Raw genomic sequence first — 27,237 nt, forward strand, 5'->3', positions numbered from 1 at the left:
CAGTGAAGAAAGACTTGCAGTGTTGTGTATAGCTGGGACTCTCCATTCAGACAGTGTGTGTGTTTGAATACCACAGGATTTTTTGGCAATTAGGATGCTTGCTTGTACTATCACAAAACAGTAGTGCTGTGAAACTCAGACTGGTGGACCATAGAGCTTGAATCAAGTGTAAGTTAATAACCGGACATGAGCAGCCCAGAGAGCCAGTTGTGTCCTGGGCTGCATCCAAAGCAGCATGGGCAGCAGGGGAGGGAGAGGAGTCTGTCCCTCTGCTCTGCTCTGTTGAGACCCCACCTGCAGGGCTGCATCCAGCTCTGGGGTCCCAGCACAAGAAGGACCTGTTGGACTGAGTCCAGAGAAGAGACACAGAAATGGTCAGAGCTGGAGCACCTCTCCTGTGGGGAAAGGCAAGAGAGAGCTTGGGGCTCTTCAGCCTGGAGAGGAGAAGGCTCCAAGGAAACTTTATTGCAGCCTTTTAGTACCTGAAGGGGGCTTATGAGAAAGGTGGGGACAGACTTCTTAATAGGAACTGTGGGGGATAGGACAAGATGAGTGGTTCTAAACTAGAAGAGGGTATGTTTAGACTAGATCTAAGGAAGGAATGCTTTACTGTGAGGGTAGTGAAACGTTGGCACAGGTTGCCCTGAGAGATGGTAGATAGCCCATCCGTAGGAACATTCAGGATCAGGTTGGATGGGGCTCTGAGCAACCTGCTACTAGTGGAAGATATCCCTGTCCAGTGTACAGGGATTGACCTAGATGACCTTTGAAGATCCCTTCCAACCCAAACTATTCTTTGATTTTAGTAAGAAAAATAGTTGCAGTAATATCTTACAAATAAAGAAACTTGATAGCCTTTAAATTTCTAGTCTGTTCTAATCAAACTACTTGATTGGCAGTAAGCTATTTGAAAGCTCAGAACTAAGAGATTTTGCTTTTGTGTAACTCACTACAGTTGGGATCCAATTTCTCTGGAGAAGTAGCTAAGCAATACCATCTGCCCAAGTTACTCAAATCACTTTAAATGTGTCTACCTTTGTACTGTATTGCATTTTTCTTTTTTTAGTCCTTAACCTTGTTTGACAGTAATGCTGTCATTCTAATATAAGTGAAGTCTTTGAAGATTTTGTGCAAGCAGTTTCAAATCTTCATTAAATTTTTTTGTGTCTGTGGATGATGTTACCCGACATGTCTGAAAAACACAGATTTGAAGACTTGCTTCTATAACACCAAGTGATTCTAGTTTAGTCCATGAAACATACTGAGCATCCAGTTAATGTGGTCAGAATGAAACTAAGCAGCAAAGAGAAATTTTAGAAGCTTTTCACTTCAGTTAAATATTAAACACTGAAGGACTTCACCTCGTGAATATGGAAATAAATTAGTGTATGTGTAGGGGTCTGAGAAGGCAGAATATATCCAATATGGACCCACAAGGCCAAGCCAACGGTTGTAATAAAAGAGAGCTGAAATAGTAGAAGTAAGAGAAGCTGAGTTTTTAAGACATGATGGTGCTTCATGAAGTATCCAATCTCAGTAAAGGAGGTAGGAAAGTTTTGTTCATTAAAATAGCTTACTGAGAAAGTATCTATTGTAGATTAAGTTTGTCTTTTCCCCCAGAAACTAATGAGTCTTCTTCTGTATTTTTCCCTTCTTTCATAGGGATTGGACAAAGGTTACTTTCATGTAGGAAGGGAAAAGCTTCCAGAAAGGAAAGATTCAGCAACATACTTTCCTGTACCTTATGACCTCCCACCAGAACAGTATGGAAGCAAAGGTAAGGTGTGACTTCAGAGGAAAAGTAGGCTTGTATTATGCATGACCTCATTAATTTTTAGCAGATAACATTTGTTGTGTGCAACATGTACATTATTAACTCTTTCCACGTTGCTGTTTTGAGCAATTGCAGTTGATCACCTCCAATAGTCAGCTGAACAGCAGAAAGCCATTTGTGGTCAGCAGATGTATCTTTAGGGCAAAACATTTAAAGAATTAAAAAAAAATCTGGTAGCTGACAGTACTACTCAATATCTAGATAAATAAATCATATCCTACATCAATCTCCTGAAGGTCTCTGTAGTTAACCAACAGATTCAGGCTGTCATAATAAAAAAGACTATTGCAAAGCTCAATGTATCGATGATACTAAGATAAATGAAACCTATAGACCAGCAGTATGAGTTGAGAGTTCCTTGGAAGGGAAGCTGAAAATTATCCAATCTGGTGTTTGGGAATCATGCACACAATAGCCTATAAATAAAATTCTTGTGTCTTTAACAGTACTCAGATTTTTATTTTCTTGTAGAATCTTCTAAATGAGTACTGAGATTTTGTTGTATAACATTTTCTCATTGAGCTCCCATCGTCACGTCTCAGTTGCACTATTGCTATTATCTCTCTTGCCAATACACGTTGCTTACTGTAGTCAAGGAGTTTCACTTCATTTGTGATATAGATATTAAATGGTTTACTGACTGAGGAAATCATCTGTTGTGTGGAGGAACATCGAAACTTCTAATACATAAGTATATCAAGGGTCTTTAATAACAATTTGGGGGAGGTCTGAGAAGTGCAAAATACTTTCTTTTTCCTCATCACATCAGCACTTTGTTGAGAAACAAAGCAAATCCTGTGTTTAAAGCTGCAGTACTGGGTGGTGCTTTTTTCCCTTTTTTTTTTCCCCCAAACAAGTGGTCATTGTCTGGCCTTCAGAAATCATCACTTTGTTTGTGAATATTCATATAGATCCCACATTTGTTCCCCATCTGCCTTTCCTCCTTCTTGAAATCTTTAAGTATGTTTTTTGCATTGAGAGGAGCAAGATTAGTTCTTTTTCAAATGCCATGCTTATCCAGAGGGAGGGGACAAGAGAGACTGAAGTGCAGTGTGCACCTTTTGCAAATGCTTAAGGAAGAACTTTCCAGATTCATGCAGCAGGGAGTGTTTGCCATGTAGAATGACTTGAAGTCTGGTTATTTACAACCTTTCTATATATGTGAATACTTGTTGCTTTGAAGCTATCATTTTAAATTAAGTAGAGGTAAGAATCCAGTCTCTGAGTTTAGAAATCAACCAGGAATTCTCTCATCCAGATCTCCACTCACAGTGCAAAAGACACCCATAGGAAGAGGATCACAAAGGTGCTTTCTTTGTGTTTTATCCTTTGCTATTCAACTGTGTATGCCTAGTTTTGACTGTACTGCCATCTGTCATCTTTATGAGAACATGAAGGCTTGAGGTGGCCTGCCAGCATGGATTCTTTGAGTGATACTCAGGCGTTACTCAAAAAGAACTTGTCTTGTTCTCCAGAGCCTCTCTACCTTTAAGTGAAATGTGGTGGTCTTTTAAGTTGTGAGAGAATGTTCAAAAATCTGAGTATAACTGAAATAGTGCTCCACTTGAGCTTTCAGACGATCTTTAAGTAGCAGTGGGACAGGAATGGCCCCATTTTACTGAGTGCTGACTCCACTGCTGGAGTTCTGCTGCTTGTAAATGAGGCAAGAGTGAAGCTGTGGTACCAGCCTAGTAGATAACACTAACTCCAGTGAGGTGCAGTTGGCTTATCAGAAATGAAGCACTGATCTTGAAATGTGTGAAAGGTAGGTATGTTAAAGACGCTTAAGAAATTTTTGGGGCTTTGTTTCCACCCCCCTCTTCCCCAAGAAGATCAAAAGAATTAACTTTGAGAAGCTTGGCAGTCATTTTCATGTGCAACAGTAAACAGCTGCCATCATACAGTATTTGTGCACAGTCATTGCCTTTTCTCTTGTGTTATAGATCCTATTAAAAGTGATGAATAGTTTTAAATTGAACCTGCCATTTTATAAATAACTGAATTATAATTTGTATCAGCAATAGTTCTACACATGACTTATTAAAATACTGTCAGCTGTTTTATAAAATCAACAGCATCCCATTAACAGAACAAAGTTCCAAGTACAATAATAGCTACCTTGAGCAAATTTTATTTAGATAGCTACAATTAGAAAGAGCTAAATTAGGCATTGAGACCTCTCAGCATGCTTTAAGGAGGTGACTGGATTTATTTCTGTACATCTGAAGTTTTTCTCTGCCTGCATGTTCTGCTGAATTAAGCAGAGTCACTGCCAGATGGTAGGAAAGTAGGGAAGATGGATAGGTCTAAGCTGCATAATGTACTCTTGAGTGACAGATTCCAGTGCTTGAGTGGGACTGGATTTATTCTGATGTCATAGATAGAGGTCAGTGTTTAAATCTGAATGTATGTTTGAAATCCTCAATGCTTTTCCCAATTTGCTTTATTCTGTACCCATTTTTTTAACTGTTAATGTTTACTATCTGGTAAGGTATTCACCTGAAGTACAAAAGGTACACATGGCTCTCCAGCAGGAGACTGATAAAACATGCTTAGGGAAATAATGGTGCTAGTTTTTTTCTTTTTAAGAGATGACTCAAAGTCTAGATATCTTGCCGTTGAGCCAGAAACCTAGAGAGTTTTGGCAGTGCACTGTGACTTAAGTGCTATAGTTTCTTCTGGTTTCTGGTGCCTTTTATTTTTTATATGCTTTGAAATCACCTGTCCACTGTAACAAAAAACCAACCACCTACCCTACTGCTCTCTTCCTGCTGTAAACAGACACATTTTAAAACATTTGCATAGCTGGGATATGTTTTACTGCAACATATGGAACTACAGTATGAGAATTAAGAACACTCCTGTGGCAAGTAATAATGAGTACTTAGTAGCAGTGGTCCCTCTGCCCCATGTTTAATTCCCGTGGTACTTGTCACAATGTGCTGTTGTGTACTTTATATAACCCTTCATTACTGATATTGTCACTTTCTTACTCTCCTTTCCTTGCTACAGTAATTCTCACTTCCTGTATTGTCAAGAGTTGTCATTGGATCCTGTAAATTTAATTGGATAAAAGTCATCTCAATCAATAGCTATTCCTGTCATCCTTGGTACAATTCCGTTTAATATATGCGTATTACAGATTAATGTCACTGTATTCCTTCAGGGCTCATTTTGTACATGGAGAGAAGAAGCAGGATAGATTTACATAAGTTTCTTAATTGAGAAAAATCACTGAAAAAAGGGTTAAAGATTTTTCTGTATTTCAGTAGGAGTAGCCTGCAAGGAGTAGAATAATACCTTGGATTCTTAGAACAGCTGCATTTCTGCCACATGTATGGTAGGAGGAAGAGCACAGAGCAGGTTGCAGAGCTAGCAGTTGACTTCTGGTGTGTTGCCTTTTCTCTTTCCCAAGAATGGAAAGAGCTTCTGTATTCTGAGAAGTGGGAGGGAACTGTGTGGTGCAAACCAATAATAGCTACCTTGAGCAAATTTTATGTTGCTCATCTGAAAGTGTAATGTTTGAAGAAGTGAGGGGTAAATGTGAATTTTTCAGAGGTCAGGCAGTGTCATTCTTAGGTACTGAATTCTCACTGTCCCTGTGAAAAATATTCATATGTTACAGTGCTTATTTATAATTACATTGGGTTAAGAGAGATGCAGCACAAAACTTGCTGGCACTAGGCCATACCAAATTTGGCTGCATTACTGTACTTGTATGTTATCTGAAATACAATTCTTATACAGCTGGTGAGCATGTTGGGTTATAACTATATTTAAAATAATATCTGGGGGAAAAGCAAAGCCTTTTGAAAACTATCTTACGGTTTTAAAAAAAGAAAACAAAAATGTCCACTAAACTGAAATTGCACATGATGTCAATTGAAAATCAGTGAGAATTTGGACCTTCTTCTTCCCTCCAAAGGGAAAAGAGGAAGAGAACCAAATTTTGCATTTGATAAATTAATTTGTCATGAGTATGTTTCTGCTTTGGTTTACAGATCAACCGTGGATTTGGAATATTCCTTACACTGATGCCCCTGATACACATGGAAATATGTGGGTTCCATCATAAGTGTTTCCAGTACTTTGTGATGTTCCACTTGCTAACACTGAGCCTGCTGTGTCACTTGCAAAAACTGCTTGTTTCTGTTCTGTAAGCTATAATGTCTGCTATAATGGTTAATTTGTAGTTGAAACATTAAAATGTTAATAAGGGAGAGATTACTGGAGAATCTGTAACCACATTATTACAAGTGAAGCTGCTTTTTTGAATACCTTTTTATATGCTTTTTCTTTACTGTGGTTTTCAAGACAAGAACTGTTCTCAGAGAGTCTCTCTGCATTTGTAGGTGTAATTAATTTTAAAATTACTGCTCTGTGAGACTCTCAGTTGACCCCAGTAGCTGGAATAAAAGTTATTATATGGAAAATTCAAATTAAAATAAAGGCAATCTTGTTAATATATCCTTTTTTCTGTCTTCTAAATATGTACATTTCGGATTGGGTTGGAACTTGTATCTTGCAAGTGTACTCCCAGGTATTTTATAAAATTGACAGCATCCCATTAATAGAACACATTGGTTGGATCAAAAATAGTGTGGCCAGCAGGACCAGGGCAGTGATTGTCCCCCCATGCTCAGCACTTTTAAGGCCACACCTCGAGTGCTGTGTCCAGTTTTGGGCCCCTCATGACAAGAAATTGAGGGGCTGGAACATGTCCAGAGAAGGGCAGTGGAGCTGGTTGGAAGGTCTGGAGCACAAGTCTTCCAAGGAATAGCTGGAGGAGCTAGGAATGTTTAGCATGGAGAAAAGGAGTCTCAGTAGAGATGTTACTGCTCTCTACAATTACCTGCAAGGAGGTTGTAGCCAAGTGGGAATCGGCCTCTTCTCCCAGGTAACAAGTGAGGGGACAAGAGGAGCCTGAAGTTTCACCAGGGAAAGTTTAAATTGGATATTAGGGGAAAATCCTTCACTGAGGGTTGTCAGGCATTGTTCAAATTGGTTTGTTAGGGTCAAGGTTATGATGTTCCTTAACTGTGTTCCTGAAGAATTTTTGCTCAGTATCAAAAGTAATGGAGGGCTGGTTTATTTGCTTCTCTGTCAGGATATTTCATTAGGCATAAAGTTGGCTCAGGAGTACATTGCAGCCATTCCATAGCTTCACCAAAGAAAATCAGTGAGTTTTGGTTAAGTGTACCAGCTAATCACCCAAAGGAGACCTCTAATTAAAATGTACTGACACGTCAATGAGAGTAACTAAACGTCTGCATGAGTCTTCCAAGTAATTTGATGATGCATTAATAATAATTCTACTCTGACCAGACACTTACTAGTAATCATTATTGGGGTACTCAGTGACTGTTAGCTTTCTTAATTACAGGGCTGCCAGTCAATATCAACAGAATTGGTAAATGTATTGATTTTTCTTTCATATTATTTTATAATTGTGCTAAGCCTTACCACCACCAATCTGTTGTCCCCAAATGCCTGCACACACAGACTAGGGAGCTGTGTGCTGGTGCTGCTGAGAGGTAGGGAAAACAGCATATTTCCTGATAGTGATGCCAAGTGACTGTACTGAGGGTAGTGCCATTGCATTCAGGGCTCAGGCTTGCAAGGTATTCACTTTGATTTGGGGTTTATTTAAATGTCAGCAACATGTTTAACTACTTATTTTTTTTTTTAACCTGAAACCAAAAGTTACTTTTTATTTTTCTTATGCCAGTGAACACACTGTATTTCTGTATTCTACCTTGCTTTAAATGTTATGGATGGCTGACTGATTACACTGTTCCTGCTCTCCACACACTCCAGTTTTTCCAGCTATTTACCCAAGAGCAGTGGGAATGGTGACCTGTTTTACAATAAAGTATTCTTTAGAATAAGCCATAGTCTAATTTTCTTTTTCAAGATTCCGGTCAATATCAACTTGTTCTTGTTCTATCCTTTAATAGGGAGCATATCCTTAAAAAGCCACCTTCTCAAGAGATGATTAAATCACTGCCAAGATCAAAGTTGACAAATTAGGGGAATTTGCAATTTTTGATGATTAATGACAGTAGTACATGTGTCTTTCAAAACTGCCAGATGATCTTACCTGCTTTAATGCAATAATTATCTCTATGCCTAAGACAAACACAAAAATGACATTCCTCACTAACAAAAGATGTAAATAAGGAGGAACTCAATAACCTTGAATAATTTGCCTTGGATATTCCTTTGAATAGTGTTATTGTTGTTCATATTCTTTTGGGCAAAAAAAATCACATTGATGGTTGCAAGCAGCTAAAGGCTCTTTTTCCCACTGTGCTAATCCAAGGCACCCTTGAACAGATTTGATGGATGGAGCCATAAGTGTGGACAAAGGGTGGACACTCAGTTCTGCTGCCTTTGTTGGTTGAGCATGTAATGGCTGAGTTCCATCTTCCTTCTGACTGGCAAAGCAGGAAGTATAGGTGGGTTTTGGTTTTTTCCTCTAATAGGAACTGCCAATAATTTTAAAGATACAGCAGCATATTTTAATGGAAGGGTGTTGTTACCGTTAGCACTTAGCACAGTCTGGTTAGTTTGGCTGGCATCTCATCTTCCTATTTTTGGCTATTTAATATCTTCCAGTATTGCTGCTAATTTTAATTTCCATGCTAAAGTCTATGCTAAAGACTAATTAAGAGGGAATAAAAACCTGCAGCATGATGTATCACCTATGAATAACAACAAATAGGAAAAAATTAAATATGACTTCCATTTATCCCCGGCTGCTGGTTTACTGTGCAACATAAGAAAAGGACTCATTTTCCCTGTGCCTGCTGCTCTAGCAGTTGTCACACAGGTGGTGATCCTCTCAAACACTGGCATTGGAACTGCTCACAGTGCACCCTTAGGGCTCAGACCAATACTCAAATACCTCAGGCTGTGAGACAATCAATGGCTCTTATATGGCGTGTACAATTATCTGCCATTAAGGGACATTTCTAAGATCGTAGTGTTCACTTCCATTGCATTTTGACTGCAACACAATTATTAGAAAATGGGGGGGGGTGGAGGAGAACGGGAAGCGAAGTGGATGTTATAGTTCATTAACCTGCTTTCTGAAAAAATATATGTAGGTTGTCCTTCCCTGGAAAGAATGTGCTTGTATACTATTACGTTTAGCACAGCTGAATTCCAGCCCCAATTATTTAAAAGTAGAATTCAGCACTGTAGCAACTACCAGATATTGCTGAGTTTAGCTTTTTCTTCTTATAGTGAGAACGATATTTCCAGCAGATTTGGATCGACAGCTCTGCTCTTTGAACCTGCAAATAACTAATTTTAAAACCACATAGCAGCTGGAAAGGCTGCTTCTGTCTTCCCTAAACAATTTCCCTTCGACTACCATGCGCTGGAGGACAGAGATGTAGCACCTTGTCGGGAAGGCAGTGGGTAACCAGACCCTGTGGAGAAGGAGCTATCTTTTGGCAAAGGGCGCTAATTTTTATGGCTTTGATAGGAGGGGATATCACCGACTGACGGGTTTCGTGCCCGGTTGCCTCGGGCACTCCTCGCCCCCACAGCCCGAGCCTGAGGCGGGAAGGGGGGCGGCCCCCGCCCCTCTGAGGGCTGGAGGCCGCGGGGCAGCCGCCCTCTGCCAGCCCGCCCTGCCCGCTGCCGGCGCTGGGCTTCGGGGGCGGCGGCCCGCGCCTCTGCTGTGGGAGCTGCACCTGGGGGCGCGGCCCGGCCCGGCCCGGCCCGCGGCTCCCCTGAGGCCATGGTGCGGGCGGCCCGGGGGACCGGGCGGCGGAGCCCCGCGGTGAAGCGGAGGGCGGGGGGCGAGCTGCCGCCGGTCCCGCCTCGTCCCCCCCGGCAGGCAGGAGGCGCCTGGCGGTGCCTGTCCCTGCGCCCCGCTCCGACGTGCTCGGGGCGGGGGCAGGAAGGGGATATGAAAGTGGCGGGGACGGGAGCCCCGCGCGGCGGGCGTTGGGGCTGAGGGGCTCCGAGACGGGACGGGACGAGCGGCTCCCTGGCCCTCAGGATGTTCGGCAGCCCGAAGCGCGCCCGCCGCGGGGCCGTGCCGGGGCCGCGCCCTGCCCCCGGGGCGAAGGTGCCGGCCGGCTCCCGGGAGCGCCGCTCGCCGCCGCCGGGCTCCGCGGCGCCCTGAGCCCCGCGTACGGCTGGCGGGCGGCGCCGTGATGCCCGGCGGCGGCAGCAGGGTCCCGACGTAGCGTGGCGGCGCGGCAGCCCGGTCCCGCGGGCGGAGGATGGCGTGTCGCGGCGCCTGCTGCTGCTCCAGCGCGGGTCGCCTCAACGCGGACAACGCGCGGTTCCTCCTGCTGGCGGTGCTGATCGTGCTGTACATGCTGTGCGGCGCCGCCGTCTTCTCGGCCATCGAGCTGCCCACGGAGCGGGAGGCTAAGGAGCGCTGGGAGGAACGCCTGGAGAACTTCACCCGGCGCCACAACCTCAGCCGTGCCGAGCTCCGGCACTTCCTCCGCGAATACGAGGAGGCGAGCGTGGCCGGCATCCGCGTCGATGACATCCGGCCCCGATGGGATTTCACCGGCGCTTTCTACTTCGTGGGCACCGTCGTTTCTACTATCGGTGAGCGGCGGGACGGGCGGGCACCGGGGCGGCGGCGGGGATGCCGGGGATGCGCTGTCCCTCTCCTCCTCGCCGGCTCACAGCGGGCTCGTGTCGGTGCCCGGGCACGGTCCTGTCTCTTCGCTGCTCCTTTTTTCGCCTTCTTCCTCCAAAGAGCCGCTGCGGCGGGCGCGCCTCTCGCGGGAAACGCTGAGCTCAGGGAGCGCCGCGGAAGCTCCGGGCAGGCGCTGGGGGCCGAGCTCCGGGCAAGCAGGGCAGTGGACACAAGGATGCTCTTCGCGGGTGTCACTAAAGCCGAAAGCTTTAAACAGTCCTGTATGTCTTTAAATTCTGGGAAATGTTACAGAAAATCTTAGATCTGGTGGTTTCATAGGCTGTACGCTCAGGGCCCTTTCTGAGGATCGTCTAGTCCTAAAAAGAACCCTTAAATAGACTTTATGGTGTCCAGCTGCAAAGTGTACAACGATTGGGTTTCAAACCACTTGGCTTTTTGCTCCTTCAGGCTTTTCAAGGCAGAACCGTCAAGTCGGAGGGCACAGTTTATCTCACTTATCCCGCCTGAATAAACCCAAGTTTATTCAGGCTGAAGGAGCCTTCAGGGGAAGGTGATACTGAATAGAAATTCCGAGCAGTCTGACAGGTGTACATTAAGATGAAAAGGGGTAGCACCAGGAACTGACATAAGCACCCCAGGGAGCCCATGGGTGTCAACAGAAAATCTTCATTTAGGCATCTGCAGACAGCTAAAAGCCTCGGAGGAAGTGAGCTTTCTTCAGTTAAAGACAGGCAATCTGTATGCAGTTATATCACTGTGACAAATGGGATCATTAAATCTTAGTAATGGTACAGCCAGTTCACATCAGTCCCTCTCCATGAATGAAATATACATTGTGGTATGGTTATTTAGTTCTTCAGGAAATCTCCACTAACAGTTGGTTTGGTTTTTTTTTCTGAAGAGGAGATTAGAGATGCCTTACTTGTGTGGGATGTGTAAGAGTTTGCCCTGTCCTGCAGCATACTCCTCTCTAATACTGAGGTTTTCTAAGTCTGGGGTTATTCTATTAAAGATGTCATTGGACTGGTTTTGTATTTCATCAATGCTTCAAGATTTGAATGGTTTGTGTCCTTAGACCTAAAGTCTTTAAGACCCAAGAACTGTGCTTCAGTGTTCTGCTGAACTGGCAACTGAAAATAACTGTTAAGCCCATTTTGGTGGATTGCTGTAGTTTGTTTGCCATTATAACATGTCCCTTGAAGTGTGCTTCTTGTATGATCAAAATAATTAAGCAGAGTTTTTGCGAATATTTGCTACAGCCATAAAATTGTAGTAAAAAGATCAGATCAGATTGGACCAGATCTCAAAAATTCCACCTGCCTTGCCTCTATTCCTCGAGGAGTCAGTTATATGGGACTTTTTTGTGATGTTGGTTCAAGATGCCATTTCAGACCTGCGCTGTTGGAGATTCCACAGCTTCAGCAAGGAATCCAGCGTTGTGCATTATTACCCTGGGGTTTTTCTGATGTCTGCCTTACTGCAGTTCAGTGACTTGTGTTATTTTTCTCTTGCCATCCTTTGTACTCAGAGAATGGCCTCTGAGGTACTCAAAGACCATTGTCAGTGTGTCCCTTCAGCCTTCTCTCAGTTCAGAAAACCACAGTGTTGTAACTCCTTTTGCAGTGATACAGTTGCTTTTCACAGGTGTTAACTGATGCCAGTATTTCTACATTAAGTTTTGTCTTATTTATATAAGATTGTTAAGGAGAGAAGCATATCTGTGATCCTGTTAACTGCAGATGATCACAAACACAAGTATCCACTTAGCCACTCACACTTTTTGGTAGTTTCTATGACTTGCTGATTTCCATTGCTCACATTTTACAGCTCCCTTAATGTTTCTGCAGAAATCTCCTCAAGACTCTGTTTTCCTTCAGACTGTGTATGGTCTGGAGACTTTGGCAGTTTACATCCTGTCCCTTCTTTTGACCTGACATTGCTTTTCTCAGTCTTATCAGTGATGACACTTTCTCAGCGTGTTTATGAATTACGTCATTCTTTCTTAATCTTGTCAGCAGCATTGCACTTCTTCATCATATCAATAGCATGTCTCTTTTTTAATCTTAGTAGAACTTCTGCTTTGTGGGACTGACTGTGCATTTCAATCCTTTAACTTAGCTTGTGCTGCAGGATGGGCTCTCAGGATTGTGCTTCAACCAGGTCTCCTCAGATGTGCCACTCAGCAGTGCTCTCCTGAAGGCAACTACAAGCTCATTTGTATCAACCATATTGGCATCCTAATAATAGATTTTGTTTTACACCTCTGAAATCAATATTTTGTCTCTCTTCTCAGCTCTTTCCAAATGGCCCAATCTTCTCTCATGCCCTAGTACAGTGCTCCAATATTAATGTATTATTCTAGCTGCAGCCTTGCTAGTTCTGAGGAAAGTATGAAAGCTTATTTCATGTGTTTTTCAGTCTATACTCCTGGTGGCTCTGTACATTCCTACAGCTAAACAAAATTTGATGTCTTCGGTTAAAAACAGTTTTTTAGGAAAAGGTGCTTATGACATATTCTTAATACCAGCTCACCTTCTACACTCACTACTATGTGCTGGTATAGAAGCTTTATATTTAGCGGATAAGTTGCTGTAAAAACAAATTTTTTTTGGTAAACTTTATGGGTTTTTTTTCTCTTTTGCATAATAGGAATTATTTTGCTACTCCACCAGAATAAATTTATTTCTTCCACAGTGAATAAGGTGAACCTAGCCATTTTGATTTACTGCTAAAGCATCAGTCAAACATTATATGTCACATCAACTGCTCCCTGGACTTTAGCTAGAAAGAAATACCATCATGTATTTCAGAGGAAAGTAGAGTTTTGCAGTAACTAAGGGAGTAATCTTGTCTTTTTAATGAAGATTTGCATAAAATGTTAGACACACATCCACAATCCAGTGGATTTTGGAACATGGTATCAGTGCACCAAGTCAAGAGGTCAAAATTAAATATAACCAGCCTATTTTCATTTGTCAAGAAAATACAAAGCTAAACAGAGCTGAACTAGTAAAATTAATTAATTTCTCAGGTTAGTAATTAAAGGGTTCGTCCATAAAAGTGTTTATTCCTATCAGTGCTCAGCCTGTAACCTCTAATCTTGATGGGTCTTTTGAGCAGTGGTCTCCAGTGTGACCCAGTACTAAGGTTTCCTTTGCAGTAAGGGAAAAGTCAGGAATGAAGGCACATAACCACAAATACCTGCCCAACTAGGAGACTGTCTAGACTGTCCAGGAAGCAATCCCAAGGAATTAGATGGTGTCAAAGCCCCTCAATCCCATTAAGGCAGGTGCCTAACTAATCCACACATGTCCAGCGGGCTCCTCCAAAAGCTCACTTTGCTTTCAATCTACTCTTTGTCACATAATGTACTGTCCCTTTTGCCTAAAAATAAGGTGGTGGTAGTAGTAATATCTCAGGATGGAAGAGTTCAAAGCCACTTCTTTCTCAGTAGGACTTGCAGCAATTCCTGTGTCTCATCCAAGTGCGCTGCCCACCAGTCTGAGGAATAATTTCAAGGTGGGACTCTCAGTGTTTTCTGTTGAAACTATTCCACTTTGCATAGCCTAATGAAACATCTGCAGACCAGAAAATAAAACAACATCTAAGTCCCAATTTGCAATTCAGTGAATGTTTATGTGTTTTATACAGAGACATATTAGGTAGGCTCTGGGTATTCAGCAACCTTAGACTGTAGGGTCACAGTCATCATCAGGTGCTCTGATATCCAAGGACTACTGTGGTACCTTGGCACAATAGTGCCTCCAAGAAGTAGGGAGCTGGAATAAAATGTATCTTGTTAAAAACACATAACATGAAACAACTTCTCAAACTGACTTATGATATTCCTGCCCTTTTCACAGGCCGCTGGAAGTTGGAGGGGATCTCTGGAGATTGTCTGGCCCAACCCCCATACTCCAAGCAGGGTCAATGACAGTCAGCTGCTCAGGACTGCATCCTGTTGCAGCTTGGGTATCTCTCTTGGTGGAAACCACATTCTTTCAGGACACCTTGTGCCAGTGTTTGACCAACTTCACATTATAAGGGGGTCTTTTTCTTCTATTCAAATGGAATTTCCTGTATTTCAATTTGAACCTGTTGCTTCTTGTCTTCTCTGTGTGAACAGTGAGGCAAAGGAGAAAATTATATCATCTTCACAAAATCAGTTCCATTTTCTGGAGAAATTGTTAAATTTTGCATCCTTCCTCTCTACAAAAAGTTGCAGCAAATTGGGCTGGAGGTGTAAATTCTGGATATAAGGTGAGAAATTTGTCAACTGATACATTACCTGAGGCCCAAAAGATAAAATTGGAGTGGAGTGAAGGCTGGGATTTTTATAATAGACAGCAATAAGCAGCCACATGGTGTACTGTACAGAAGGGATAGAAGGAGTCATAGCATCTTCTTTAAGCAGCCTCATAGAAAGGATTGCTCACGGAAGTGTTGTTTGCTAATGGGAAAGTCTGTATGGAGTGAAACGACTGCAGTGTTCCTGTTACAGCTGTGTCATGAGTGAAGGAAGGAGTTCTGAAAAGTGTCACAAAGTGCCTGTTTCCTCATTTTCACCTGTCACTGCAGTTCCTGCTAAGTGGAATTACAGCTGTGCAGAAGAAAAGCGTATGTGATAATGCCCAGAAAACCACCAAGGTCATTAAACCCAGAGAGCTGGACTAGTGCTTAGAGCCTTGAGATCACCCTGTCTTCCTGTATGTTGTCCTCTTATTTCAAAAGTTCCATACCTTCTCAGTGATTTCTCATGGGCAGTTCCTCACAGCACTGACTCCTTCACTGCACAGATAACAACCTCCATCTCTCTTCACAACATAGACAGCAAACTCCAACACTCCAACAACTCCTCACCTAGCTAACCCACTCTTTTGTAGCACTCTTCTTCTTATTGGACACAGCTGTGGCCTGTTAAGGGCAGGCCTGTTCCTAATCTTTGGTGATTAGTACAGCTGCAACTCCTCAGGTGTGAGACTACCTTCTGCACTATCTTTATTTTCTTACATTCTATCCCTCCCCACCTGTGTACAGACTGAGCAGAGAGTGGCAGCTGCAGTAAATGCTCCACCTGGGGCCATGGCCAAGCTTACTCCTGGTCTCACAGAGACCACACTGTCTGCCCTTACCTAACAGTACCATGCCTGAAGAATTTAGAATCATAGAACTGTAGAACATTCCTGTGTTGAAAGGGATCCACAAGGATCATCGAGTCCAGCTCCTGACACTGCACAGGACAGCCCCAAGAGTCACAGCATGTGCCTGGGAGCAGTGTCCACACACTTATTGAACTCTGTCAGGCTGGTGCTGTGACCACTGCCCTGGGGAGCCTGCTCCAATGCCCAACCACCCTCTGGGTGAACAGCCTTTTTCTAATATCCAACCCAAATCTTCCCTGACACAACTTCAGGCCAATCCCTCAGTCCACTCACTGGTCATGAAAGTGAAGAGATCAGTGCCTGACCCTCCCCTTCCCTCCACGAGGCAGTTGTAGGCTGCAGTGGGGTCTCTCCTCAGTCTCCTTCAGGATGAACAGACCAAGTGACCTCAGTTGCTCCTCATAGAGTTCCCCTCGAGGCCCTTCATGATATTCATGGTCCTCCTTTAGATACTCTCTAACAACTTAATGTCTTTTTAATATTGTGGTGCCCAAAACTGTTGCACACAAGCTGCAAACAGCTCTAATAATTCAAAATGACCTGCCTGCTTTAGCCATTGAGCCATAAGTAGAGCAAGAAGGCATCTCTAGAGCAAAAGGCTTTTTAGGGAAGCTGCAGGTGAACTGAAGCCATTTACAGAGACTACTGTAGTTGTCAACTCACTGAAGTTGCAATTGCCACCAGCCTTGGATTGCATCCGTTAATAAACTAGAACATTGCCCACCTTTGAAAGACAAGTTATTAGATAGTTTACTCTAACTTTACCAAAAGCTTTCTATAATATATGATAGATCTTTATAAAGCAAAGATGTAGAGAAAATGTGAAAAGGAGAACATTGGTTATAATGATAGGATTGTCACCAGTCTCTGCTATATGCAGAACAGTGTAGAAAACTTAAAGCAAATAATGTTGTAGAAAGGAAGTATAAAATTAAAGCAACCTGGAAATCTTCTTTTATAAGCAAGATCTAAAAAAGGTACACGTGTGATAGCCTAGCATGTTCTCTCTTGGACACTGGTTAAAATAAAAGTTAAGCCATCTGTTTGTAATCCACAAGGTTAGGGGAAGGGCCAGGTCTGGTCTCACATGTAAATTTTCTTACATCTGTTACTGCCAGTCATCCAGTTTTACATAAGATATCTAAAATAAATTACATGAATTTATATGTCCTAATGTGCCTGTTCCATGGCTAGAATTAAATAGCTGATGTGTCATGTGCAAAGGTTCATACTTCTATTAGTGTTGAAATTTTGGTGAAATAAATCCCACCCTGTCAATCTACAGGTGGACACCCAGGCAGCAGCAGAACCAGATCAGCACTGTTGGCAGTACTGACTGGAACTTCTCTGCCACAGGTTCTCTCCCTCTCTCATTTAAATGAGATCAGTAAGTAGTTAAAAACACTTGAATTCTGTAAAGGAAATCATGTTATCAGTTACACTCTCTTAAGAAGATCAGGATTAGATTTTTGTGAGGAATTGGCATTTTCCAGGGCATGACTTTATAATAGTATGGGGATTTCTCTGTTTCCAGATGAATATGCTGGGACCTGAGCACAAATTCCCTAGTAAGTTTTTGAAATATATAATAAATTTAAGAAAAAACCTTTCTGATTTGACTTTAACCTAGTAAGTGTAGAAGGCAAATTCTATGACCATGCAGTGGCAGAGTTCATTATTCTTCAGAGGGAAAGGAAGAAGTACAGAAAACCAGGGAATTTTGAGAGTAAAGCTTTAAATACAGATCTGCAGTTTAGAATCTCAGAGGAGCCAAAACTGAAGAAAAATTATTTAAGGGGGACTTTCAGTTTCCTGGACAAAATATATGAATGATTCTGGCTCAAGGGATCCAAACGTGAAATACAGGAGGAGGACAGGAACTACAGTAAAAGAGAAAGATAGAGATTTTAAGTTAATTTCTGTCACAAGAAGAAAACATACAGAAAACTGATAGAAAATTAGATCAGTGAAGACAAATAAAAGGAATAAAATGGAAATACAGGAACAGATACAAAATTATGCTATTAGCAAGGGGTATCATGGGTGATGTGAACTGATTCATCAGCACAATAGTGATGAGAAAGACTAAGAAAAACATTGCTCTGCTGTACAGAAAAGAGGAAGAGCTCTCAACAAATGATTCCAAGAAGGCTGAAATCTGTAATGGCTTTTTCTGTATCAGTCTTCTGAAAAGGTCAACTCTGAACTGTTGTGTGGTACAATTAACACTTGTAAGAAAGCGGAAAGTAAAAGAATAGGTTAGAATCCCTAAATCTGTCAGATCTTTTAAAATCATTTAAGCTAACTCAACTGCATTCTAGAATATTCAAAGAAATTACTAAAGCAGTAATGGGCACTTTGGCAACTCGTAGAAGGGTTTGAAATTCCAGGCAATTTAAAATGACAAACATTTTGCCAGTCTTTAAAAAAAGAATGATGATAGGAAGAAATAAAAGACAATGGGCTTAAATTGCAACACAGAAGATTCAGATTGTATATGAGAAAAAATTTTCTGAATGAAATGAAGCAAGTGTGCAGTCTGCCTAGGAATGACACAGAGATTTCAGCACCAGAATCCTTTGCACTCAGGTTAACCAGACACTTAACAAGATTTATACACAATCCTTAATTCCCTCATTGTGCAGTGAATGGATGAGATTACATTTTTCTGCCTCTGCCAGGGCTTTTTTCCCCAGGTTCAGTGATAGTATGTGCTCATTATTCCTATTAGCCTTAAAAAAAAAAAAAAAAAAAAAAAAAAAAAGAAGCAGGGTGGTAATCACACTGCATAATATAGAGTCTTGTTCTTTTGCTGTTTTTGACTTCTATTTTTAGAGTGCAGATAAAAAGAATTTTTTGACAAATTTACACTAAACTTCTTAGATATTTTTTTTACCTTCAGGAAATAAACTAACATTTTAATATTAGGATCAAGCAGGCCTTGAGACGTGCCATTATGCTACCCTGGTTGAAATATGTCTCAAATTAAATAAACTTTAAACCAGAACAAAATAGAACTGATCATGGACTGAGAAGTACTTACTTAATTAAAGAAGTGAAATCAGATATAACAGTATTTTTACTGATGCTGGAATTAAAAAAAAAAAAAAACTTGGATGGAAAAATAGGCATCAAGAAAACCAGCTAAAAATAAACAGGAGGTTACTTTGAAGGACTTGGTCCTGCAAGGAATTAAGTACTTTCCTGGAAGTCTCTGTTCTGGCAGCTGTACCTCTTTCTGCTTGTGTTTGATATACTGGTATGACTTGAGGACAAAGAGCGTGAGGAAAGTACTGTTATTGTCCATTTTTTGCACAAAACACTGCTGAAAATTGAATGTAGTGCAGGTGACATGCAGCAGGGACCATGTAGGAGCCCTGTGTGTCTGAATGAAATGTTGGCCTCCATGCCCAGGGTACTGCACTGCAGCCCTTGCCCAAAGGGGAGGAGATCAGGGCCTTGGCAGCTCCCTGCCAGACTGGGCACGCAAACACCAGGCCAAGGAAAGCTCCAGCAGGTGTTGCCTTCCTCCAGATAATCCAAGTGGAGAATGCACCCATTCCCCAGCCAGGCCACTCTCCAGCCTGCTGATCTCATGGACTGATAGCCCTGCTCTCATCCTACTGCTTCTGCCTAATACTCTTCCAAGGAATCTCTCATTTTCCAAACCAAAAGTTCCCTAAGGAGCCTGAGCTGGAGATCAGTGCTATGGCCTGTGGCACTCAGCATGTGAGGGTTTTCTGACTGGAGCAGCGACACAATTCTCCTATTTCCTGGAGGAAAGCTTCCTTTTTTAATTGAAAACAGAAGCCTAATCAGGGCTGAGAAGATTAGGCATGCCATGAAGTGGGATAAGTTGGATGGAGAAAAGAAAAACACTTATTTAAACAAATTAGTTGCTGGTTACAGGACCAGTCTTAATTTGTCCCATGGATGAATTCTAGGAACAAAGAGGTATGCAGAATAGTAAGGATGGTTAAAAAAAAAAGACTATATTGACTTAAGTGATTATTAACTAATAATCAGTTTAAATAATGATATATATTATAGTCATTAATATAAAATAATTATTTTTACTTGGATTAACCCACATATACAAAGAGGGAGAAATTTGTTTAAAATTATATCGCAAATGCTGGGGGAAGGCTTGCAAACTTATATCCCAGTGTTAGCTGACTGTCTTTGACTGTCTTAACTGAGTTTTTAAATAATTTGGTCAGGATATAAAATACTGGAGATAAAGGCTTTGTTACTGTTTCTGTTTACTGATAGATAGTACTTTTTCCAGTGGAATTATTTCTGCTGTTAAAGGTTCAGCTGACTGGTATACCAGCAGTTCACATATTAAAGCTTTTTCAGCACATTAAGAATACTTAAAACTAGAATGGTTTCAATATTAAAAATGAAAAAAAAAAAAGAACTTTTGTAGCTAAATAGTGAAATATTATTTTATAATTTAAATTCCTAGGAAAAATATTTAGTATTATAGCATGGAGATTTTTATAGCATTCATGAGGTTTTAGTGTTCCATTGATTTCACACTGCCATCCCTGAAGGCAGAATATGGCTTTTGGAAGTGTCTCAGACTTCTTGACAAGTGAAAATTCAATATATCAGTAGGTGCTCTTGATTGCAAATATAGCCCAGGCTTTTTGCAACCTCAAGCCAGTTTTGAATTTGAGGTGGTTTTGTTCTCACAATGAGAATATTAATAAGACACTTAATATGATTTATTCACACAGAACTAATATGCCTATTTTAGTAGTGACTGTTTTTAAGCACAGTTTCCTATTTTAAGCATGTATTTGCATCCATTTTGTACTTTTCTGCAAAACTCTTTTTTTTGTAAGTGGTCAGAACTTCACAGAAACAGCTGTCCAGCCTTCTTGCTGAAATAGACTGTTCCTCATGCACATCTGTGCTAGTGATTCTCTCATTCTTACCTGCTTGTAGGGATAGCTGAGCTTTGTTGATTCTCTCTGGTAGAGGATAATGCCCACCAAACTGGCACAATACTGAATTCTGTGTTCTTATGCACACACATGAAGTTATTAATATAATCAAGCTCAAAAATTTTACACCACTTAGAGCAAAACCATGTTCCATTAATGGCATGGAAAATAAAGAAATATTATAGTCCAGTTAGGGGCAGAAATATTTTTTTCTGAAGTTATTTCCATAAAGATATAAGTAGAATAGTGCTGTTAGGGTAAAATAATCTCTATATATGTAACTTTTCTTTCATATTGCAGAACAATTCCTTTTTATAATGTGTCTTCCTTTTGTAGTCTTCCTATATCACATCTCTTTTCAGTTCCCTGTATGCTATGTGCTGGCACTGTTTTGCTGTTTATTCTAAGAAAAATATTTTGTAATGGCCAGTTTCTCTTATTTTTGTAAGTAGGAGTTAATTTTGTTATACAGGCTGCTCTTCTTCCTTTCATTTTTCATGTATAATTCTTTAAATAGAAATTCTCATCTGCTCAAAGAGCTAGAGTCTACCTCATCCCTCTCAGGCAGCAATATTCCTGGTTTATCAAGTCAGCAGGTCCAACTGGATTGTGCCTTAATGAGAAGGTCTTAAGACTGTCTGCGTGCTCCAGGGAGCAGTACTGGCCATTCTTTCCTCTTTCACCACAAATTTAAACATCCTTGTGCTGAAGGAGATGCTGCCTTTCAGATAAGCTGTAAACCAAAACCCTGCAACATTAGAAGAGTCCTGGCACCCACTGTAAAACTTTGGCCTTGCCCATAGTTTAATCTTGATCCTCCAGGTAAAGGTACATAAAAGGATTCTCGCCATGTTTTCACTGGGTGCTGTATTCTGGCTGTTGTCTGACGTCCCATGGGGTACAACTCTCAGAAGTTATAGTATTGAAATATTGCAAAAAGAAATAAAATAGTTACTCATGAGTGTCCTTAGTTACTCTTGAGGGCAATTAGGGACAGTTTCAATGTTCCTACATTTGTCCCTTCCAATTTCTTGGTCTGGACTCCAAAAGAGCAGAACAACAGAAGGTAGAGGTAATAGGCTTGTCATGACAAAACACTAAATATTTTGTAATTTATGCAGCTGAAGCTGTATAAAAAAAAGCTTTGCAAATTGTCCTTTTATAAGGAGAAAGGTTCCTACTTGAGATGCTTTTTCTCTATTGCTCCCCTAGAATGATTTGTCTCCTGCCTCAAGAGCTAATTCAGGAGAGTACTGGAAAAAGAAATTAACTGGATGAGGTTTTATTGTAGAAACTTTTGAACCATTTTCCTGTTGTGTTTAAAATTGAGCATGTAAATAACAAAGTGGAGTGAGTTTTCAATCACTTTAAAAGCCATCTATTGCACTGTATTTCTATACAGATTGTATATCTGTTCAGATACAGAGATTCCAAAAGTTTCTACAGATCATACACAAAAGTTCATCTGCAGGAATATATATTTTTCTTATTTTTTCAAAGCAGCATGGAGCAGAGATATATGTAATGCCAGGGATTCTGCACACTGCCAAGTGTTCCAAGGACTCCACTTGCTGAATTTAGAAAAGAAAGTGCTTTCTGGAACCTTTCTGGTATTGGGACAGTTGGGGACCTTTTCCTGGAATAAGGATAATTTCTCCCCATGCCAAAAGGAGGCTGAGAAGTGCTGTGTATCTGAGAAGTGCCAGCACAGCTGGGCTGTCATGAACCTTTGGCTCTGTGACAAACTCATGTTGGGGTTACGAGTTACTTGTGACTGGACAAGCCACGGAGTGGGGGGGCTGTCCCTGAGCCACACACAAGGAAACCAGAGCTCTTCAGCAGAGCACTAAGGATGATGGCTGCTCAATTGTCAGAATCCTGTTTCTGTTTTGGGAAAAGTATATCAAAACCAAAATGTGTCTGTGAATCACTTGGGTTTGAAGCTTCGTTATATCCCATGAAAAAATGCTTTGTTAGAAAATTCCTAGTTTATTCTAGTAAACAGAAACAATTCTAATAGAAGTAATTTCTTTCTTTGTTCCCTTATTGTTTTTCATTTTTCAAAGATGCTCTATTTTTAAAATTAGGAAAGAATCAAGCCACTGGCAGCATGGGCTTTTCTTCACGTCAAGTAACTATTATGGGACTTGGTAAGAAGTCCTGGTGAAGTTCATCTGTGGTGACCAATAGAATCCTACTTAAATCCAGAGAAAGCAAACAAACTTTTTTTCATAGAGAATGTCAGAAACCTCTGCCTTAAATACAGCACCAAATTCAAATTCTCCTTGGCAAAAAACCCAGCAGTGCTGATCAACAAGAATATAAGAAAGTGAAGTCAGCCTTCCCCACTTTTTCTGAGGCTTGTGCTCTTGCAGAGCTCTAACTCTGACTAGATAATTGAAACCAGTGATAAAACATGGATGTAGACCTGTAGAGAGAGGTGTAGCTCCCTTCTGTAGCTTTAATGAAGCTTTGTCCAGAGCAAAACAATAGGATCCTGATACATTTAAGTATTTTGAAAACTTGGCTTGTAAGAAGCATCCTGAGAGTCATGAGTTATGCAGACATTTCATCTCTTCATATATAATTGCCAGTTAATAAAAATGTTAAAATGGAAGAAATAATTTTACTTTGCTTGAAAGAAGCATTATGAGAGTCATGAGTTATGCAGACATTTCATCTCTTCATGCATAATTGACAGTCAATAAAAATGTTAAAATGGAATAAATAACTTTATTGATTAATGCTCCCAGCAGCAGTGAGGCGGAAAATGTTAGGGTTACAACATTGTGTTAGCATGCAAGAAAGGAAAGTGGTAATGGCAAACTTTAACAATATGCTTTGTGTTAGATGTGAATATAATTGGTTGTCATTACTTCATTAATTAGGAGGTGATTAAAAGCCCAATAGATAGAGAGGAGTAAAAGCCTCAATTACATCAAAGACAGCTTTTAAGTACTGGGAATAACAGCCATACCAAAAGAATGACAATTACTTTTGAAGCACATGACAACTGTTTTTGTAGCTGTGTACTGTCTTCAACACTTGCCCTTTCAGAGGAAATCCAAAAAAGTAAATCTATGCAAGACACCACAAAACTAAGCAATGTAGAACAAAAAGATACTCAGCAAAGTAGATGCATAATCAAACACTGAATAGGACTCAGAAATAGCATAACTGGCTAGGTTTTGTCTCCTTAAATAATGAAATCCAGTTTTGTGTCAAAAAGCAGCAATAGTGGTAGGCTTTTTAATTTCAGTTTATTTCTAAAATGGAGAATGTTGTGTTTGCCATTATTTTTTTCAGAGAAACAAATCCCTCTCAGAGTGTTCCCGGGTCTTGTTTTTTGTTTCAGGACTCAGTAAAGCTGTAGGGTCTGAAGTCAGCAGAAGTTCAACAGACACTGCTATGAATGGTTTTTCCACTTTATATGAAATTGCTTTCAACAACCACAGACTTTGCACTCAATCTTCCTCTGCCCCCCTCTTTGTTTACTTCTTCATTTTTTCCTGACCATTACCTTGCCCCTGATGACAACACAGGCATGACTGAGGGTTTCAGGCTGTGTTGAACTGGATCTTGGCTTCCCTGAAGAATGCTTTTCTAGGACAGAGGTCTGGAGAAGCTCCCTCAGGCTTTTACCTGAGCCAGCTGTCTTGTGCAGTAAGCTAGGGGGCTGACAGGAGTGGTTTTTCCAGAAGCAGATTCATGTGAAGAACCTAACTTTCCTAGGGCAGGGATGAAAGATGACCCCTTAACAAAATTTGTAAGTGGTTACAGTCAGTGTCAAAATTTCCCTATACTGGTAAAATGAAAGAAGGGGCAACGCAATCATTGCCTTCCATGGCAGCTCTGTGTCCATGCTCCATGTCTCCTCCTGTGAAGTTAGCACCATGGCACAGGTTCCCTAAGAAGGAGCAGAAAAGGCTCAGCCTTGTGTTCAAAGTAGGTTGGTTTAGATACTGCTCTGGGGAATAAAAGCAATGCTTGAAGCCTCTCTGTGGCCAAGCAGGACTTGAAGCTGAAGCTTCTGACTTCACAGGTGTTTGGTTATTTCAGTCCTTGCAGTACAATAAATTCAGGCAACACCACTAGTGATTTTGAGCAGAATCCATAATTGCCAGTGTCTAGTAAAGTGAACAAATATAAGTCAAGGATACAAAGAGAGCTTGGACATCTCTCTACATGACTCCTAGCATGCAGGATTTGGAAGTCTGGCTGAATTGCTGTAGCTTATTCACAGAAACTGATATTAAGGCACTTTGGGTACTTTGTGGACAAACAATAAAATACAGTCTGAAATACAGTCCAAATTTATGCAAATGCTTAATCTTATGCATCCTTAGTAATGACCCTCAAGTAACAGAACTACTTGTTTTCTTACTTGGGGTAAGTAAAACATATAAACAGGTCCCTGCAGAGTTAAATTTTAATTTTTCCTTCTACAATTACATACAAAACATAAATTAAAATTTCTTATTTGCTTTTTTTCTCCATTAATTTCTTCAAAGGACAATGAAATATTGCTCATTTTCTTCATACTGGCATTTTTTACAGCAAGGTGAAACAGAAAAGGAAGCAGAGTGTTCTGTAAAACCTCAATCTCAGTAGAAAAAAGTAGCTATTTTTTAGATTTATTAGATTTCAAGTCTTTAGTGTCCATTTAATTTTACATTAAAAGACTAGTTTTCAAAGTATTGTGACAAAACTATGTAGGCTTGAAGTTCTGATGTATGAAGCAAAGGAAAAACCCCACTGTATGCTCTTGAGTAAATCCTCCTAGTGTTGGTCTCAGGACTGCAGAATCTGCCAAAACATCTTATAGCAGCACCATGGGAACCTCTGGGACCATCACAGGCTTCAATGATTACTGTCCAAATATGCACAAATTAGCAGTTAAAACAACAACCCTGCAGCATTTGAGAGATTATTTTCTCCTTTGAACCTTTCTGGATTGCAACTGATAACAGTTTAGTTTCATTAAATCAAGAGCATTTTGTTGGAAAAACTGTCATTGTCCCCTTAGACATAACATAATGAGCCATGGCAGAAACAGTTTCATGGTCATCAGTCAAAGCCTGTGCCTGAAGTGTGAAGCCTAAACTGGGAGCCTTTCTGCCCCTATGTCACAAGGTAGCTGCCAAGGGGGCCTGAGCGTGTCACCAGGAGCCAAAGTGCCAAGGCCACCATGCCAGCAGACCGTGCTGATCTGCAGATGCAGGGCTGTGATTGGCTTAGTCTTGGACAGAAACTACTTTTTTTCAGTGCATCAGCACTTAGAAATGAAGATTTCTTATCTTACAGATTGCTTCCTTGCTGAAGTTACAGAGAAGGGCTGCCCAGGCTTTTGAGATACCTCTGTGTGAATGTGTATTTGACATGTGCCATGATGTAGAAGACCTGCATTCATTTACACACCTACACAAAAAAAGTGAAATAATACATAAAAACAAACCAGACCTCCAAATCTTCCTTCAAATTTATCAGTACTTTGTAGGCACACAGTTTGTGGTGATTGGGAGTGGGGCTGGCCCAGCCTCATCCCCAGTGGGCACAGCTGTGAGCAGCAGGTGAGCAGCATTGACAGCAATGAGCCCTGGAGTGCCCAGGGGCACTGACCAACCACAAAGGGTACAGAGGCACACAGGTGCAATGCATCAACATAAGGGGATAAAAGGTTGGGCTGAAGAACAAGAAATGGCAGCTGCTTGCAGTCTTCTGATGAGGTCTGGTGTTATGCTGTATGGGTGACTGCTTAAAGCCTAAAATTCTATGGTGGTACTCTGAGTTGTGGCTGTCTCAACTGTGATAGATGCTGTGACAGTACTTGATATGAGATTTTCTGTTTTTCAGGTAGGATATTTTCATGTAGTAACCATATACATCATATAGATAACATCTGTGTTTGTTAAGCAATCAAAATGCAGGAGTAATACCATGTATTGAACATGAAAATGTGGGTACTTGATCCAAGTCATACAGAGACTAGTAATGACTGTCAAGTCCTTATAGAGGAACTGAGTTTAGGGGTGATTTTAGTTCTAGCTGTACCTGATGTACTCACACATCTGGTAATAACCTCAGGAAAGAAAGCAGGGCTATAACTCATGTTTCAAGTGAACTGTGGATGTGTTAACATCCCAAATGGCCTGGTGAGGATCTACTGAATCTTGATTAAGATTGTTACAATTTGATCAGATTTGTTTTAAAATTTAATTTTTACTTGAACTGTGTTTCCTTTGATTTATTCCTTTCATTACTTGAGCCAACCCCCTCTACAGAAACTACCTACCTTCTGATCCCCTTCATTTCACAAAAATCAGGCTATGCTGTGTCTTATGAAGCTACATTGCTAGATGCTAGGAAATGTGAATATGCTGATCTCTGTCAAACATAATATATTGAGCTTTTATCAGGCTGCTCTTCTTTTGCAACAACATGAATTAGCATCTCTGTCTGTCACCTAAATTCAAATTGTCAGAAAATGTGTAGGATCATAATTATCTTGGAGAATTGACAGAGACTGATCAACAACTCCAAAAATTATTGAAGCATAGTATGACTGACAGATAATCAGAGAGGTGGGGGCAAGTGGGCACATAAGCTCCATTTTATTGCAAAGCCCAAGTAATACTACAAATATGCCTTTTTTTG

At 41.0% G+C, this 27,237-nt stretch overlaps 2 protein-coding genes across 3 annotated transcripts in view; both read left to right on the top strand.

The window, feature by feature from the left end:
- TDP1 (tyrosyl-DNA phosphodiesterase 1) overlaps positions 1-6,301 on the top strand; it is a 37,715-nt gene extending 31,414 nt beyond the window's left edge. The window contains exons 15-16 of the mRNA XM_036384135.2: positions 1,663-1,777; positions 5,836-6,301. Coding sequence (XP_036240028.1) covers positions 1,663-1,777; positions 5,836-5,909 — 189 coding nt within the window. The 3' untranslated portion in view covers positions 5,910-6,301. The remainder of the gene's footprint in view (positions 1-1,662; positions 1,778-5,835) is intronic.
- Positions 6,302-9,981: 3,680 nt separating this feature from the next.
- Positions 9,982-27,237, top strand: part of KCNK13 (potassium two pore domain channel subfamily K member 13) — a 44,869-nt gene continuing 27,613 nt past the window's right edge. The window contains exon 1 of one of the 2 annotated variants that reach the window (XM_036384560.2): positions 9,982-10,414. In XM_036384560.2, coding sequence (XP_036240453.1) covers positions 10,075-10,414 — 340 coding nt within the window. In that variant the 5' untranslated portion in view covers positions 9,982-10,074. The remainder of the gene's footprint in view (positions 10,415-27,237) is intronic. The other variant, XM_036384561.2, reaches the window with a different exon arrangement.

Source organism: Molothrus ater, chromosome 6 (assembly GCF_012460135.2).
Source record: "Molothrus ater isolate BHLD 08-10-18 breed brown headed cowbird chromosome 6, BPBGC_Mater_1.1, whole genome shotgun sequence".
NCBI lineage: Eukaryota > Metazoa > Chordata > Aves > Passeriformes > Icteridae > Molothrus > Molothrus ater.